Below are 12716 nucleotides of genomic sequence, written 5' to 3'. Positions count from 1 at the left end.
ACTTGCACAAAATGTATAACTATTAAATTAAAATGCAAACAAACACTTAACATTTTTCTTATATCTTACAGAATAACTGTTAAAATTAATATTTAATTAGAAATTCAACACCACATTATTGCTGTTTCACATTTTGAATTTAAAAGCTGCGCGCAATATCTCACTTGACATTTTACAGCACTATTTGCTGTGCGGCGCAAGCTGGCTGCTATAAGACACGTTCGTTTTGTTATATAACGATCTGGCAGCATTGTCCGTACTGAAAATAAAGCTGCATGGTATGGAACTTTAACAATATGTCGTTGTGTTTAAATCGAAAATTTAAATTGCATAGCGATTGTTATTATTATATTTTATTAGATTGAATTATTTCAGCAAAAGTCTTATAATTATAAATTTAACGCTGCTGGCCTTAAACTGCAGGCTGATCAACTGAATAAATAAGTGCAATTTTGTTGGATTCCAAGTACCAAATTATAAGAATACGTGAGATACATTTCGGTTTTTATTCACGCAAACAAGCATTAATATCAAATTTATTTTCACTTGACTATTGGGGCAGAGATAATTGCAGTGGCAGCAGCTGGTTCTTGTTTCAGCCTCTGACTGAGTGATGGGCTAGCTGTCCAAAGAAATCAGCGCAAATTGGCATCAAAACAAATATTTGCCCGAGGTGGCAGCCAACAAAGCTCAGGCAGCCAAATGCCTAATGACAGGATGAACACTGTGATCCTCGGCAGCAGACATATTGGACACGACTGCGGGCTTCTTTTCACACCATCAACAGAGACAGAAAGATACGTGCCAAGCAGGGTGCAAAGTGGCACACCTCGTTGACTGTGTCAATTCTGGGAATGTCAGTTGCCTGACAGAGGTAACAGAGAGAGTGAGAGAGAGAGAGAGGAGAGTCTGACGAGGAGCCAAGCAATAAAATGTAGCACCAAATTAGCGCTTTATTGCATGTTTGTTTGTGAAGCGGATCCAACCGGAAAAGGGATCACATCAACGCCCTGCTGATTTTTGGCACCTAAGCGAATGCCGTTAAGTTCTTGTTAAGTCTGCCAATTATAGCCCAGGTATAAACCGAAAAAAAAATATATATAATAAACAACAGTTGCAATTTTCTCTTATAATCATATAATCTGTAAGCTTTTATTGACATTTCAAGCACCTGCAGAACGTGGTATTCAATTTTATATTTATCACAACTATTTACACATCGTTTTCCTTAGAGATTCGATAGCTCAGCTATCTTGTCCAGGTGTCAACCATTTATGGCTTGGCTATTTTGGCGCCACTAGCACCTTATCACATTTGTTCGGCATTTGGCGTACCAGAGTTCCAGGTACCAGGTTCCAGTTTCCAGTCACCAGTTTCCAGAGTCCGGTTGGGGGTAAGGCCAGCGTTAAGCATATGAAGCAGCTAAAGCAATTCGTTTAAGCCAACACATTGCGCAGGCATTGCGGCGTATAGACATTGGCAACTGAATCCCAGCCACAATCGGCCAGTTGATGTGTTCTCTGTGGATTCCAGTCCAGACCGCAGACAAACTCAGTGTGATGGGCATTTATCTCCTGTGCTGATTCCCCTCGCTCAAGATCCCAAATGCTAAACATAAGAAATAAGAAATGTAGAGCTCATCTTTTAAGTAGAATTTCACGTCGACTTACCGCGTTGTAAAATCATAATTGGCCGATGCCAGCACCGTCGCTGAATGTGGGGAACAGGCCAAACGCCTAACCGCAAATTCTCCCGAGTACAGCTCAAAGATGTGTGTCCGCATCTTGCGTAAGTCCCAGCCTCGGATTAGACCATCCGATCCTCCCGTCAGTAGGACATTGCGATCGAAATGACTCCAGTCACAGGATAAGGCTTCACTTGCATGTGCCTCGATGCTCATCAGGGGTTTACCTGTAAAATCAAGAGAATTCCATAAGTTCAAATGTCCATCGGTACTTACGCTGGCAAAGAGATTCGCAATCAGGGGCGAAAACTTTGCGCAATATATCAAATCATTGTGTCCCACAAACGTCGTGATGGAGTTCTGCCTGTTGCAATCCCACAGCTTGAGGGTACAGTCCCAACTGGCCGAGAGGAGTGTGTGATAATTCCACTTCTCGCCCCAATCCAGACTGTAGATCTCGTTCTTGTGTTCCTGCAGACAAATCAGCGGCTGTTTGGGCGTTTGCTCTGTCATCGCCGACTCCACATCCAATCCCGACCAGATCTGCAGCGAGCCATCGCCAGAGGCTGTTGCCGCAATATCGGCGGCATATGGACACCAGGCGACGTCGAACAACCCATCGGACCACTCCAGACGACATAGTTCTGTGAGATTTTGTGAATTGACATCATCCAGAGAGCTCTGGGCAAGCAGGAATAGAGAACCACCTCCAGCAAGACCGTACAATTGACTGAAAATTCAAATTAAATATATTTTAGTCATATATAAATTTTGTAGGCTAAAGTCAAGTGAGCGCCTAGCCCTAATAATGCTAAAAAAAAATACCCTGATACAATTTTTTCTTTCCTTTTCACGTATTTTAAATATTAATTAATTAGTTATATAATATTATTAATTATATTATTAAATTAATATTTATAATCCTAAGAAATACTCTGATAAATATTAATAAATTAATATTAATATTATTAATTATATTATTAAATTAATATTTATAATCCCAAGAAATACTCTGATAAACTTAATTTTCTAGTCGATACGTTTTTAGATGAAAATGTATAGTTATGCTATCTGACCTAGATTCTTAAAATTAGAGAAACCATCTTGATTGTCAGATTGTGAATAATTAATTTTTTTTTAAGTTTTATTATCTTAAAAAGATTGACAATATTCTTGGATTTAAAAACCTTCATTAAATCGATATAAAAAAAAAGGTTTAGAACCCGGTTTTTCTTCATCAATGTATTCTCACAAATATAGATTTTTAATCACACTTAAGATTGACTTGGCTATTGATACTGATTAGAATATATGCACATGTATGTCTTCTTCTGTCTGTCACATAAATTAGCACAAGGCTATAATGACCACTAAAGACGATATTAATAGACGTAGATTAAATTTAAAAGTCGGATTACAATTATATAGAAACTCACCTGGTAGCTAGCAGCATATGATTTGCCTCGAAAGGTGAAAAGCGCAGGCTATAGCCATGTCGGTCGGTTGTGGTGTGGGTCTGTGCCTCCATTGCAAATTATAAAGCTGAAAAATAAGAAGAAGAAAACTTTAAAATTCAACTTTCATAGTTTTTATGGAAGCGTTTAAGAAAATCGATATATTGACATTTAATCTGCAACACGTTGCTCCAGAAACTTGTTGGGCTTCCCCCGGGAAGTTTCTAACCACATGTAGAACTGCGTGAACTGAGCTAGGGGATGTGGTAATAGCTAATCAAACGCCTAATCCTCGACAGAGCGACCCATGGAAGCGACACAATAATTGACTGACCTCGCACGAGGTCGCGAACGCTACTTGACATTAGCCAATTTGGTCAAACAGTGTGGAAAATGCGGAATGGGAAAATGGATGGGAAAACACTGCGCAGAAAAACATTTATACAAGCAACTGCATAACGAGCAAATCCATTTAGTGGACGCAGAGAAACCCCACGGACAGGGCCAAGCCAAAGGTATATAAGCAGGTTGGACAGGTGAATCGTCTTGCATTTTCCGTTATCAACGAAGAGCTGTTAAACGTTCTTATAGAGCTCCGGGCGCGACAATAGAATTATAACTAGTATACCCAAGTGAAGCATCAGCTGTCAGGATGGTTGTCTCCGTGAAGGTCTTCAAGAAGGCCACTCCCAACGGAAAGGTTACCTTCTATTTGGGCCGTCGCGACTTTATTGATCATTTGGATTATATTGATCCCGTTGACGGCGTCATTGTTGTGGAGCCGGATTATCTTAAGAATCGTAAAGTATTTGGCCAATTGGCCACCACTTATCGCTATGGTCGCGAGGAGGACGAGGTCATGGGTGTTAAGTTCTCCAAGGAGCTGATACTCTCGCGGGAACAGATTGTGCCCATGACCAATTCGAATATGGAGATGACACCCATGCAGGAGAAACTGGTGCGCAAGCTGGGCGGCAATGCTCATCCCTTCACCTTCCACTTTCCACCCAACTCTCCCAGCTCCGTCACGCTGCAGCAGGAGGGCGATGATCTTGGCAAGCCTCTAGGGGTGGAGTACACCATTCGGGCCTATGTCGCTGACTCCGAGGATGATCGTCAGCACAAGCGCAGCATGGTCAGTCTGGTGATCAAGAAGTTGCAGTATGCTCCCTTGAATCGCGGCCAGCGTTTGCCCAGCTCGCTGGTCAGCAAGGGTTTCACCTTCTCGAACGGCAAGATCAGTCTGGAGGTTACGCTGGATCGGGAGATCTACTACCATGGCGAGAAGGTCGCTGCAACGGTGCAAGTGTCGAACAACTCGAAAAAGTCGGTAAAGAGCATCAAGTGCTTCATTGTGCAGCACACCGAGATCACCATGGTGAATGCACAGTTCAGCAAGCATGTGGCACAGCTGGAGACCAAGGAGGGTTGCCCCATTACACCGGGTGCCAATCTGACAAAGACTTTCTATCTCATTCCGCTGGCAGCCAACAACAAGGATCGTCATGGTGAGAGAGCAGCCGAAAAGGCTTATCTTGGATGAGCTGAGGATTAATCCCCATGTATTCCTTAGGTATTGCACTCGATGGTCATTTGAAGGATGAGGATTGCAATTTGGCTTCCTCGACCATGGTGCAGGAGGGCAAGTCCACAGGCGATGCTTGTGGTATTGTCATTTCTTACTCGGTTCGCATCAAGTTGAACTGCGGCACACTCGGAGGAGAAATGCAAACGGATGTGCCCTTCAAGCTATTGCAGCCGGCACCTGGTGAGTTTCATCTCCAATCCATAGTAGTCCAATTCTAAGGTAGTTGCTTCTCTTCCAAATCAGGCACCATTGAGAAGAAGCGTTCGAATGCCATGAAGAAGATGAAGTCCATTGAGCAGCATCGCAATGTCAAGGGTTACTACCAGGATGATGACGATAACATTGTATTCGAGGACTTTGCCAAGATGCGCATGAATAATGTTAACATGGCCGATTAATCGATCGAATCGATACCCAACCTTGGCAGAATTTAATCGAAACGTATCGAAAGCACTGAAAACTGATAAAAACTTTGTTGCAGCAGTCTCAAGTCTCATCGGGGGCAACCATCTTTGTATTATACTCGTAAAAAACGTAACCGTAATCTATAACGCGCTCTCTCCTGATCTAAACAAACTTTAGTAGATCTGGAGTTTATATCTATTATGTTGAAATGCTGTCCTTCTATTATGTAATTATAAATGTGTTATGAGAAACAAACTTACAGTGTTTATAATCCAAGTTAGATATAGGAATCTTTATTTTTGTTTTTTTCTGGTAAAGAGATCTCAGAGATTTCTTGGTAATGTTTGGAGTGTTGTTTAGGCTTTCAACTTCAGAAGTCGAATGAGCTGATGAAGTAAACAGCTCACCGAGGAAGACATGGATAGATATAGAAAGCAGCTTTAAGGGTTGCTCACAAGGGGGTTGCTAAGGAGTTCCCTTAATGCCATAGGACAACGAACAACCCCTAAAAACCTACAGGCAACAGGCAGCCTCAAATGTTTCAGCCAATCAGCGAAAAGTGTCTCTTCCGGTTGCTTCTAACGGTCATTTAAAGCTTATGAAAGTGCAAATATATTTTTGTATGCTAAATAGTTAAGCTTTGAACTTGACAGGCAGCAGTTGTTGTTGCTGACCTTGATAATGGCTAAGGCCAGCTGGCATGTCATCAGATCTCTGGGTATCTCAGCTCTATACAGGCAGAGCAAAGTTTATATAATACAACATACTCGTAATGGCCACAACTTCAGCTGGATCGTTGGAGCATTGCACAATTGAGGGACTGGGGCAGCATTCGATCGATTTCACACACCGCTGACTCCTGGGCAACAATACAATAACTTCCGGCATTGGCGTGGCCTGATCAAGCCAAGCCTCAAAATCCAAAAGCAACCTATAAATGCCAATGTTGTTGTCAAAATCCAGCCACAAATTTGACGAGCTTGCAACGTGATGGAGCTGCCAACGTACAACGGAAATTATTTGCATATTGCACTTGTAACTCTACTGCAACTGTTTTTGTTGCTGCCAGTGTTGCCAGTGCAATCCCAACATTACTATCCACATAGTCATCCACAGCGCCAGCTTTACTTTGATGCTCCGGCCAGGCTGCGTCGCTTTGAGTATGTGCCTGCCCCCTTTGTGGCAGGCTATGTGGCGCCTCCCGCCGCCCACTATCAACAGCAGGCGCCCAACTTTCAATTGATCAACTATCGTCCCAGCTATCAACCACTCGCCTTGGAGTATCAGCAACAACAGCCACCTGCACCACAGCCAGCACCACCGCTACCCTCCCTTTATCCGCAGCAGACTGTGCAGTATCAACAACGTGCCGCACCGCAAACTGAACTCGCCAAGTACCGTTATGAGGGCAACTATATTCCAATCCAGCACCGTGTGGCAGTTGCCCCTCAGTTGCCCCCGCGTCGGGTGGAGGAACAGCTCTATAATGTGCCGCCAGCTCTCTTCACCAGCGACGTGTTGCATGTGGTGCCTTCGCGTGCAGCACAACACCAGCAACTACAACACCAGCAACAACAGCAGCAACAGCAACAACAGGAGTTGCAGGCAGAGCGTCCTCGTCGCTTTGCAGCTAATCAGGATGCAACACAGGATGCTGTGGCCGCCGAGTCAAGATCAGAAAGTAATAGACCAACAAAGGAAACCAAATACTTTCAGTAAGCAGAGCTACCTGATTAATCACAGTGATATCACAGTCTATTATCATATATAGTCATACTCAGCATTCATTCTCTGGCAACTTATTCAAAGAATTCTCCTTAAACTAAGCGCTTGTTTATTTGTTAAGTCATATTTTCATTATGCAAAATATTCAGTGAAAATTCAGCTAATTAATTTCAGTAAAATATATCATACATTTTAATCCTACACATCTTCTTTACCTTCTTTACTCCCAATCTAAAATTTTAAATTTAGACTAATCAACAATTCACATATATAAGTCCCGCACTCAAAAATGCTTATACTTTAAGAAGTCGAGATACTTTGTGTATCCAAGCTTATTATTATCGTTATAACTAATATTCTCTTCAATTTAGTGACATTTTTATGAGATTTGATGGACCGAATACTCGCAGTCATGGTCATGTCTTAGAGCATCCGAAGGCGCAGGAACGACGTTTTGAATTGCAGCGTGGCACAAATCGTTACAAGGGCGAGGTGGGTTGACTATATTTACATGATTATGATCCTGCCCAGCAATTAAGACTCTCTTTTCTGCCAGGTGATCTGGACGGATCGTCGGGGAGGACACGGCGAGCATCGTTGGGATTTGGCGCAAGGAAAACTCTGAAGCAATCAAAACATTTGCATAATTTACTTACTTTAACCTACCTCTTACTCCTTCTCTGTCTCTCTCTCTCTCTCTCCCGTTTCTACTTAGCGTGTACATATAAAAAACGTGACTTTTCATAATTTTGGCATATTATTTATTTAAAGACAATGATTTAGCGTGAAATTTGAAAAGCCCTGCAAAAGATTTGCATAAGAAAGCGGAAAGCAATCTCATTCTTGTCGTAGGTCATCTGAGCCTGGGAATTCTTAAATAATTTTCTCACGGACCCATTCCAAAAAGTGGACAGTCCGGTTACACGACTTTAGGTGGCCCATCATCGACATAAGAGTTACTGGTCCATTGGAAAAAGGTCAACTCGGGTCTTGGCTGTCCTTTAGTCAAAAACTGGTTCTAGTCAATGACCCGAAATGTCCTGCAGTTACTTAGTTGCAACACAGACAGACAGATAGACAGACAGACAGAAAGACAGTCCATCAGACAGCAAATGCGGGTCATATGCAAATGTAAAGACAGTCCGGGCTAAAGGGGTTGATCATGTCAGATCTGAGATGCAACGGGCTTATCGGCTGCCGTTGTCGCTGTCTTGTAAGTCGGTGACCTCAAGGGTTGCACCTCATTTGCATAGACCGAAACACAGCCGTAAAGTGACACAAATGCCCCCTCCAGGCGAGTAATGTCCAGTTCTTATTTGTTATACTCGTATGGCATTTACACTATCCATATGAAACGCAGCTGACCAAGTCACATGTGACCAAGGCGAACTGAGGATCAACAGCAGATCAATATTGAGTTGAGAGCATATGTAAATGCGTCTGGTTTCTCGACAGGGCAATGCGGGTCTTCATCATATTCTCCTTCTCCTTCTCCTGCTACGGCTTCGGCTTTCTCAGTCGTTTGCTGTCCAGAACCGGTTCGTTCTTATGGCCGATAAGGTCATCATGGTTGGTTGTATCGTCGTTAGTGATAACCCTTGGCTCGCTTGGTTCTCACACTGTTTACTAATTTATGCAAGGACATTGCAAAAGGACACTGCGACTGCGATTGCGATTGATGTGGCGTGAGTTCCAGTTTCTTCCCGACACACAACCGGTTTGACCGGCCCAAAAGTTTTGCTTGGCGAGCATCTTGGGTGACCACGCGATCGTTTGTGAGAACTTCCACATTAGGTGGCCTTTGTCAGCACCCAACAACCAACAACTGGCCGAACGGGTTGTCATTCACTAGACTCTCTTTCTCTCGGTTTTGCCAATTGCCTAAGGGGTTAGGACATTGATTTATGCGCAAATAAATTTGTTTACTCGTAAACCGAGTGCACCTAATATGATAAAAATGGCCACGGAAACTTAGGATTGATGTGAAGAGAAAGGCGATTATAAGTTCCAGACAGAGCAGAACTCTATTTGATCATACTACCTGGGTGAGATAGAGATGCAAGGGAATAATCGATTTAGAATTGATTTGAAGCGTAATACCTGTCAGAATTTAAGTCAACAACAAGGAAATTTCAGTAGAAATCGGCAGATATAGGAATAAAATAGTCACAGAGACTTAGGACTGATTCTAGTTAATTAAGAAACCTGAAAGAGGAGAGTAACACTCAATGTCGTCTCTCTCTCTCTCCCCACAAAATCAAACTCATTTGTTTATAAATTTTTAATTAAATATTCTAAGCCAGAAAGTCATACAAAGAATTTCGGTCGCAATCATAATTTTTATACTACAAACTAAGGAAAGTCGTTAGTTTTAATGCCATGTACGAAATGATGAACGGAATGTACAAGCTTACATGGACTTGGCGGAACTTTCAAGAAGAAACGATGAGAATTTCTTGTATGATCTGTAAGCCTCCTGCTTACTGGTACTGATGGTACTGTGGCTGATGTTGTTGCTGCTGAGGCTGATGTTGGTACTGCTGCTTGGCCTGGCTATATTCCTGGGGTGCCTTGTGACCGCCGGCACGGAGCAGTTGCGTTGGTGGTGGTGGTGTGGGAATCTTAACCACAATATCGGTGGGTTCACGAATAACCTCGGCCTTGAAGCCCTCCTTGGGGTCGGCAGTATACTTAACTGTACGAATGAAACCATCCGAATCAACGACGGAGTAGCTACCCTTGATCACGGAACCATCTCGGACTTCCTTGCGATTTTGATAGTTGGTGAACTCGTCGTCTTTCACATCGAAGCCAAACTGATACGAAGAGTTTGCCTGAAATCAACATGAGAAACATGTGTGTACCAATTGCAACAGATATTTCGATTGCGATCATTTCAAATGCGTAGCACAGTCTGACCTAGTTTTGTTTCCACGCAAGCCGATTACATCATATTGCCTGATCCGAATGCGTGGGGTGTATCAGTCCCAGTCTCAGTCTCAGTACCCAGGCCCAATCCCAATTCACCCAAAAGCCTGAACACGCACAAGTGAAAGTAATTTAGACTTGCTTGCATATTTTTAATGGCTCGAGCACATGAAATTAAGGTGCAACTGCCGCCGATCGTTGAAGTGATCGCATGAATGAGACTTATGCAATTGGGCGGCGGTAGAAGCGACTCGAATTCCCGGGGAGATCTCTCCTCGCTTTTTGCACGTAATGGGCAATGAGGCCTGACCAGGTTCGTTTTTTTCAATTTTTTGGCCCCTCAGGTAATGCATAAATTATGCACAAGGTTGTTGTGAATAGCGAGGAAGTTACGATCGTCAGTTACTCTGGCAATCCCACAGTTCTAACTGGGTTAAGGTAAGGCTTAGATTTGGCCTGGGGCGTGACCAAGTCTGCAGCATTTGTTCTTTTGGCTGACGTGGCCCAAAAACCAATAAACTTTACTGCATTGCAACGTGCAGCTGAAAATTGGAAAGGCAATTGGTCAAGCTTGTTTGAGAGCCGGTTCTAATGCGTGCACTGTCCATTTGGTCTCGTATTGGGGTCTTATGGATACGAGTAGGTATATGGGTCGTATTTGAAAGTGATTGTAGCTTGAATCTACAAGCTCGTGACATGCAGCGTTACATTTAATAGGACCACTTTTGGATACTTGTGGGATGAGGGTGCTCATAAAGATAGCAATTCAATGATCCAGTTATTTTTGAAGCCATAAGTCTTTCACTTAATTGTATTGATTTAAAGGCAGTTGAAGTCTTTATGTGCAGAACTAGATCTATCTTATGTTATCTGATCTTTTCAAGGATTCATTCGACATTCTTTACAGATATATGTTCTATGATCCGTTTGCGTTTTTTATTAATACAAAACATGTCTCAATTTTGAGCTCAGACACATAAATTGAACTGTTTAAATTAATTATCCCAATCTTTTTTGATATTGATATTTTGAAGAATTCATCTGGCAAGATAAATAGATCTGAGCATCCTTTCATATATCTACATATTAGACACCAAAATTGACTAAATTCACAGATCAGTATAAGGTTCAACTGAAAAGATCATCTATCAAACGAATACAGATTTACCAGACACTTCTAAGATCTTCAGTCAATTTCCTTTTGGTAATGCTCCTTGAAATCAGCAACCCATTGACCCCCAATCAACTCTAATGAACCCGTCTTTTCCTTAAAGTTGTGAATTAATGTGCTGTCTATATAGTAATGGCCAACGGATAACGACAAGCTGCAGCTTCCGCATGCAAAGCCCATAAAACAAACTGTCGACAGACTGCAAGCCACATGCATGATACATGGTAGATACTTATGGTCATGGCTATTTGCCAACGTCAAGTAGTTGCTTTGGGGCTCTGCATTGGAAGGTGGTTAATGAACTCTATGTGAAAATCTCACTCACTCCCCCCGCCCCCTCTGCTGCATCCGTTGCATGCTTCAATTGTAATTATGCACTAGCAAGCTGGCAGCATTGTTTGCTGGTCACATCGCTGCTGGCTGGCGAAGCGAAAAGGAAAGTGTGCGAAAGCTGTGTGCGAGCTCGAACCCGTTATAGTCCACTTACATCATCGTATTGCTCCTCCTCCTCCGCCTGCTGTTGCTGCTGTTGCTGATGTGTCTGCAATTTGTGTTGTCCTTTGCCGAGCAGCGGCGAAGAGGACGCCTGGTAGGAGGGTTGAACGCGACGTGGCGGCGCTGGGGCAGCCTGAGGTTGAGGACGATAGACACTCTGCTGGGGCTGCGATTGGTACTGCAAAAAACAGAGCAAGACATGGGATTAATTGGGTATCAATTCAGTTACCTTCTTTTGGGGGGCATGCACCCACCTGTGGCTGTTGCAGATAATCTCTAACCGCCGGCGCCACATATCCCTGCTGCTGTTGCTGATGCTGGGCGCGTATTTGCTCCGACACTGTATCCTTCAGTCTGATCTGTTGTCCCGCATTCACATACTGCTGCGTCTGCTCGGAGTTCTGCTCGTAGATGGGCGTGCCGTCGGATGGTTGCTGCTGCTGTTGCTGTTGCAACTGCTGGTAATATTGACGCAAATAGGCGGGATCGACGCCCTGCTGCGCTTGAGCGACGCCACAGATCGCGACCGTGGCCACCACGAGCAAGAGTTGCATTGTTATACGAGTTGTTGGCGTTGCCTTTTTGCTATTGCGAGTCAATTACACTTCACTTCTTTTATTTTCGATTCGACAAAAAACGCGCACGTCCCACTCCAAGCCACAATTGTATCTGCGATTGCTGCCAGTCCAAATTGCACTTTTATATCGAATAGCGCGACGTTTGCTGAGCGCCAACTACCAACTAGTTGTGGGGGCCTCTCTGCCTCGGTGGCAGCAACTCTCTAACGGCCAAGTTAACGTTTGCTGGTAGCCTCTTTTTTGATTTACAACAGCTGTTGGCCCGTTGGCCGTTTGGAAGTTTGGCTGCAAGCTGTGAGCTGTTGGCTTTCGAGTAGTTGTCATTTCCGTTGCCATTATATCATGGGCAACATTGTCTCTTCCCTCAACCACTGCCTCCCCCGCCTTGCTACCCCTCATGTGTCTGTCTCTCAGCTGATTTTTCACCTCACCTCGACCTGTGTGTCATTGTTGTTTTAGTGAAAATTGTTGCTCCAGTTACAGTTGCCATCATTTACGTACAAAAACATTACGTGGCATTCAATGATTCTTTAAAAATGCAGTCAACAGTGCTCTCAAATGTTATTTAACATTGTTCTCATACACATTTGTAGTTAACTTGCTAGAAAATGTTAATAATTGAATATAGTAACATATGTTATTTCCTCGTACATTAGATCCTTTTTTCCGAATGAAACACTATGCTAAA

The 12716-nt window shown here is 43.2% G+C and overlaps 4 protein-coding genes and 1 long non-coding RNA gene across 5 annotated transcripts; 3 read left to right on the top strand and 2 right to left on the bottom strand.

Moving 5' to 3' along the window:
- The first annotated feature begins 402 nt into the window (after nt 1-402).
- On the top strand, nt 403-898 carry LOC117786991. The gene is made up of 2 exons (XR_004617657.1): nt 403-486; nt 563-898. It is a non-coding gene; the product is annotated as an uncharacterized LOC117786991 (long non-coding RNA).
- Nucleotides 899-1120: 222 nt separating this feature from the next.
- LOC117786990 (peroxisomal targeting signal 2 receptor) lies at nt 1121-3212 on the bottom strand. The gene is made up of 3 exons (XM_034625425.1): nt 3121-3212; nt 1671-2414; nt 1121-1608 (listed from the first exon to the last, which is right to left on the bottom strand). Exons 1-3 carry the CDS (start codon nt 3210-3212, stop codon nt 1437-1439), a joined length of 1008 nt encoding a protein of 335 aa, XP_034481316.1. The 3' UTR covers nt 1121-1436.
- Nucleotides 3213-3732: 520 nt separating this feature from the next.
- On the top strand, nt 3733-5386 carry LOC117786989 (phosrestin-1). Its single transcript, XM_034625424.1, has 3 exons — nt 3733-4646; nt 4712-4906; nt 4970-5386. The coding sequence occupies exons 1-3, from the start codon at nt 3791-3793 to the stop codon at nt 5122-5124; spliced, it is 1206 nt and encodes a 401-aa protein (XP_034481315.1). The 5' UTR covers nt 3733-3790; the 3' UTR covers nt 5125-5386.
- A 735-nt stretch (nt 5387-6121) lies between these two features.
- Nucleotides 6122-7600, top strand: LOC117788477 (alpha/beta-gliadin A-IV). The gene is made up of 3 exons (XM_034627260.1): nt 6122-6846; nt 7228-7348; nt 7413-7600. The coding sequence occupies exons 1-3, from the start codon at nt 6122-6124 to the stop codon at nt 7479-7481; spliced, it is 915 nt and encodes a 304-aa protein (XP_034483151.1). The 3' UTR covers nt 7482-7600.
- A 1522-nt stretch (nt 7601-9122) lies between these two features.
- Nucleotides 9123-12387, bottom strand: LOC117787972 (cuticle protein 8). The gene is made up of 3 exons (XM_034626615.1): nt 11705-12387; nt 11443-11628; nt 9123-9690 (listed from the first exon to the last, which is right to left on the bottom strand). Exons 1-3 carry the CDS (start codon nt 12002-12004, stop codon nt 9337-9339), a joined length of 840 nt encoding a protein of 279 aa, XP_034482506.1. The 5' UTR covers nt 12005-12387; the 3' UTR covers nt 9123-9336.
- Nucleotides 12388-12716: the final 329 nt, after the last annotated feature.

This window comes from Drosophila innubila (assembly GCF_004354385.1).
Source record: "Drosophila innubila isolate TH190305 chromosome 3L unlocalized genomic scaffold, UK_Dinn_1.0 0_D_3L, whole genome shotgun sequence".
NCBI classification, from domain to species: Eukaryota; Metazoa; Arthropoda; class Insecta; order Diptera; family Drosophilidae; genus Drosophila; species Drosophila innubila.
This window is presented reverse-complemented; position numbering and strand designations above follow the sequence as displayed.

Coding starts and splice junctions, on each gene's coding strand:
- LOC117787972 (XM_034626615.1), bottom strand. CDS start 12,004: ATGCAACTCTTGCTCGTGGTGGCCACGGTCGCGATCTGTGGCGTCGCT. Junction 11,629..11,704: donor ATTATCTGCAACAGCCACAG/GTGGGTGCATGC, acceptor TGTTTTTTGCAG/TACCAATCGCAGCCCCAGCA. Junction 9,691..11,442: donor AGGAGGAGCAATACGATGAT/GTAAGTGGACTA, acceptor TGTTGATTTCAG/GCAAACTCTTCGTATCAGTT.
- LOC117788477 (XM_034627260.1), top strand. CDS start 6,122: ATGGAGCTGCCAACGTACAACGGAAATTATTTGCATATTGCACTTGTA. Junction 6,847..7,227: donor AAGGAAACCAAATACTTTCA/GTAAGCAGAGCT, acceptor TCTTCAATTTAG/TGACATTTTTATGAGATTTG. Junction 7,349..7,412: donor CAAATCGTTACAAGGGCGAG/GTGGGTTGACTA, acceptor CTTTTCTGCCAG/GTGATCTGGACGGATCGTCG.
- LOC117786989 (XM_034625424.1), top strand. CDS start 3,791: ATGGTTGTCTCCGTGAAGGTCTTCAAGAAGGCCACTCCCAACGGAAAG. Junction 4,647..4,711: donor CAACAACAAGGATCGTCATG/GTGAGAGAGCAG, acceptor TGTATTCCTTAG/GTATTGCACTCGATGGTCAT. Junction 4,907..4,969: donor GCTATTGCAGCCGGCACCTG/GTGAGTTTCATC, acceptor CTTCCAAATCAG/GCACCATTGAGAAGAAGCGT.
- LOC117786990 (XM_034625425.1), bottom strand. CDS start 3,212: ATGGAGGCACAGACCCACACCACAACCGACCGACATGGCTATAGCCTG. Junction 2,415..3,120: donor CATATGCTGCTAGCTACCAG/GTGAGTTTCTAT, acceptor TTGAATTTTCAG/TCAATTGTACGGTCTTGCTG. Junction 1,609..1,670: donor AATTATGATTTTACAACGCG/GTAAGTCGACGT, acceptor TCTTATGTTTAG/CATTTGGGATCTTGAGCGAG.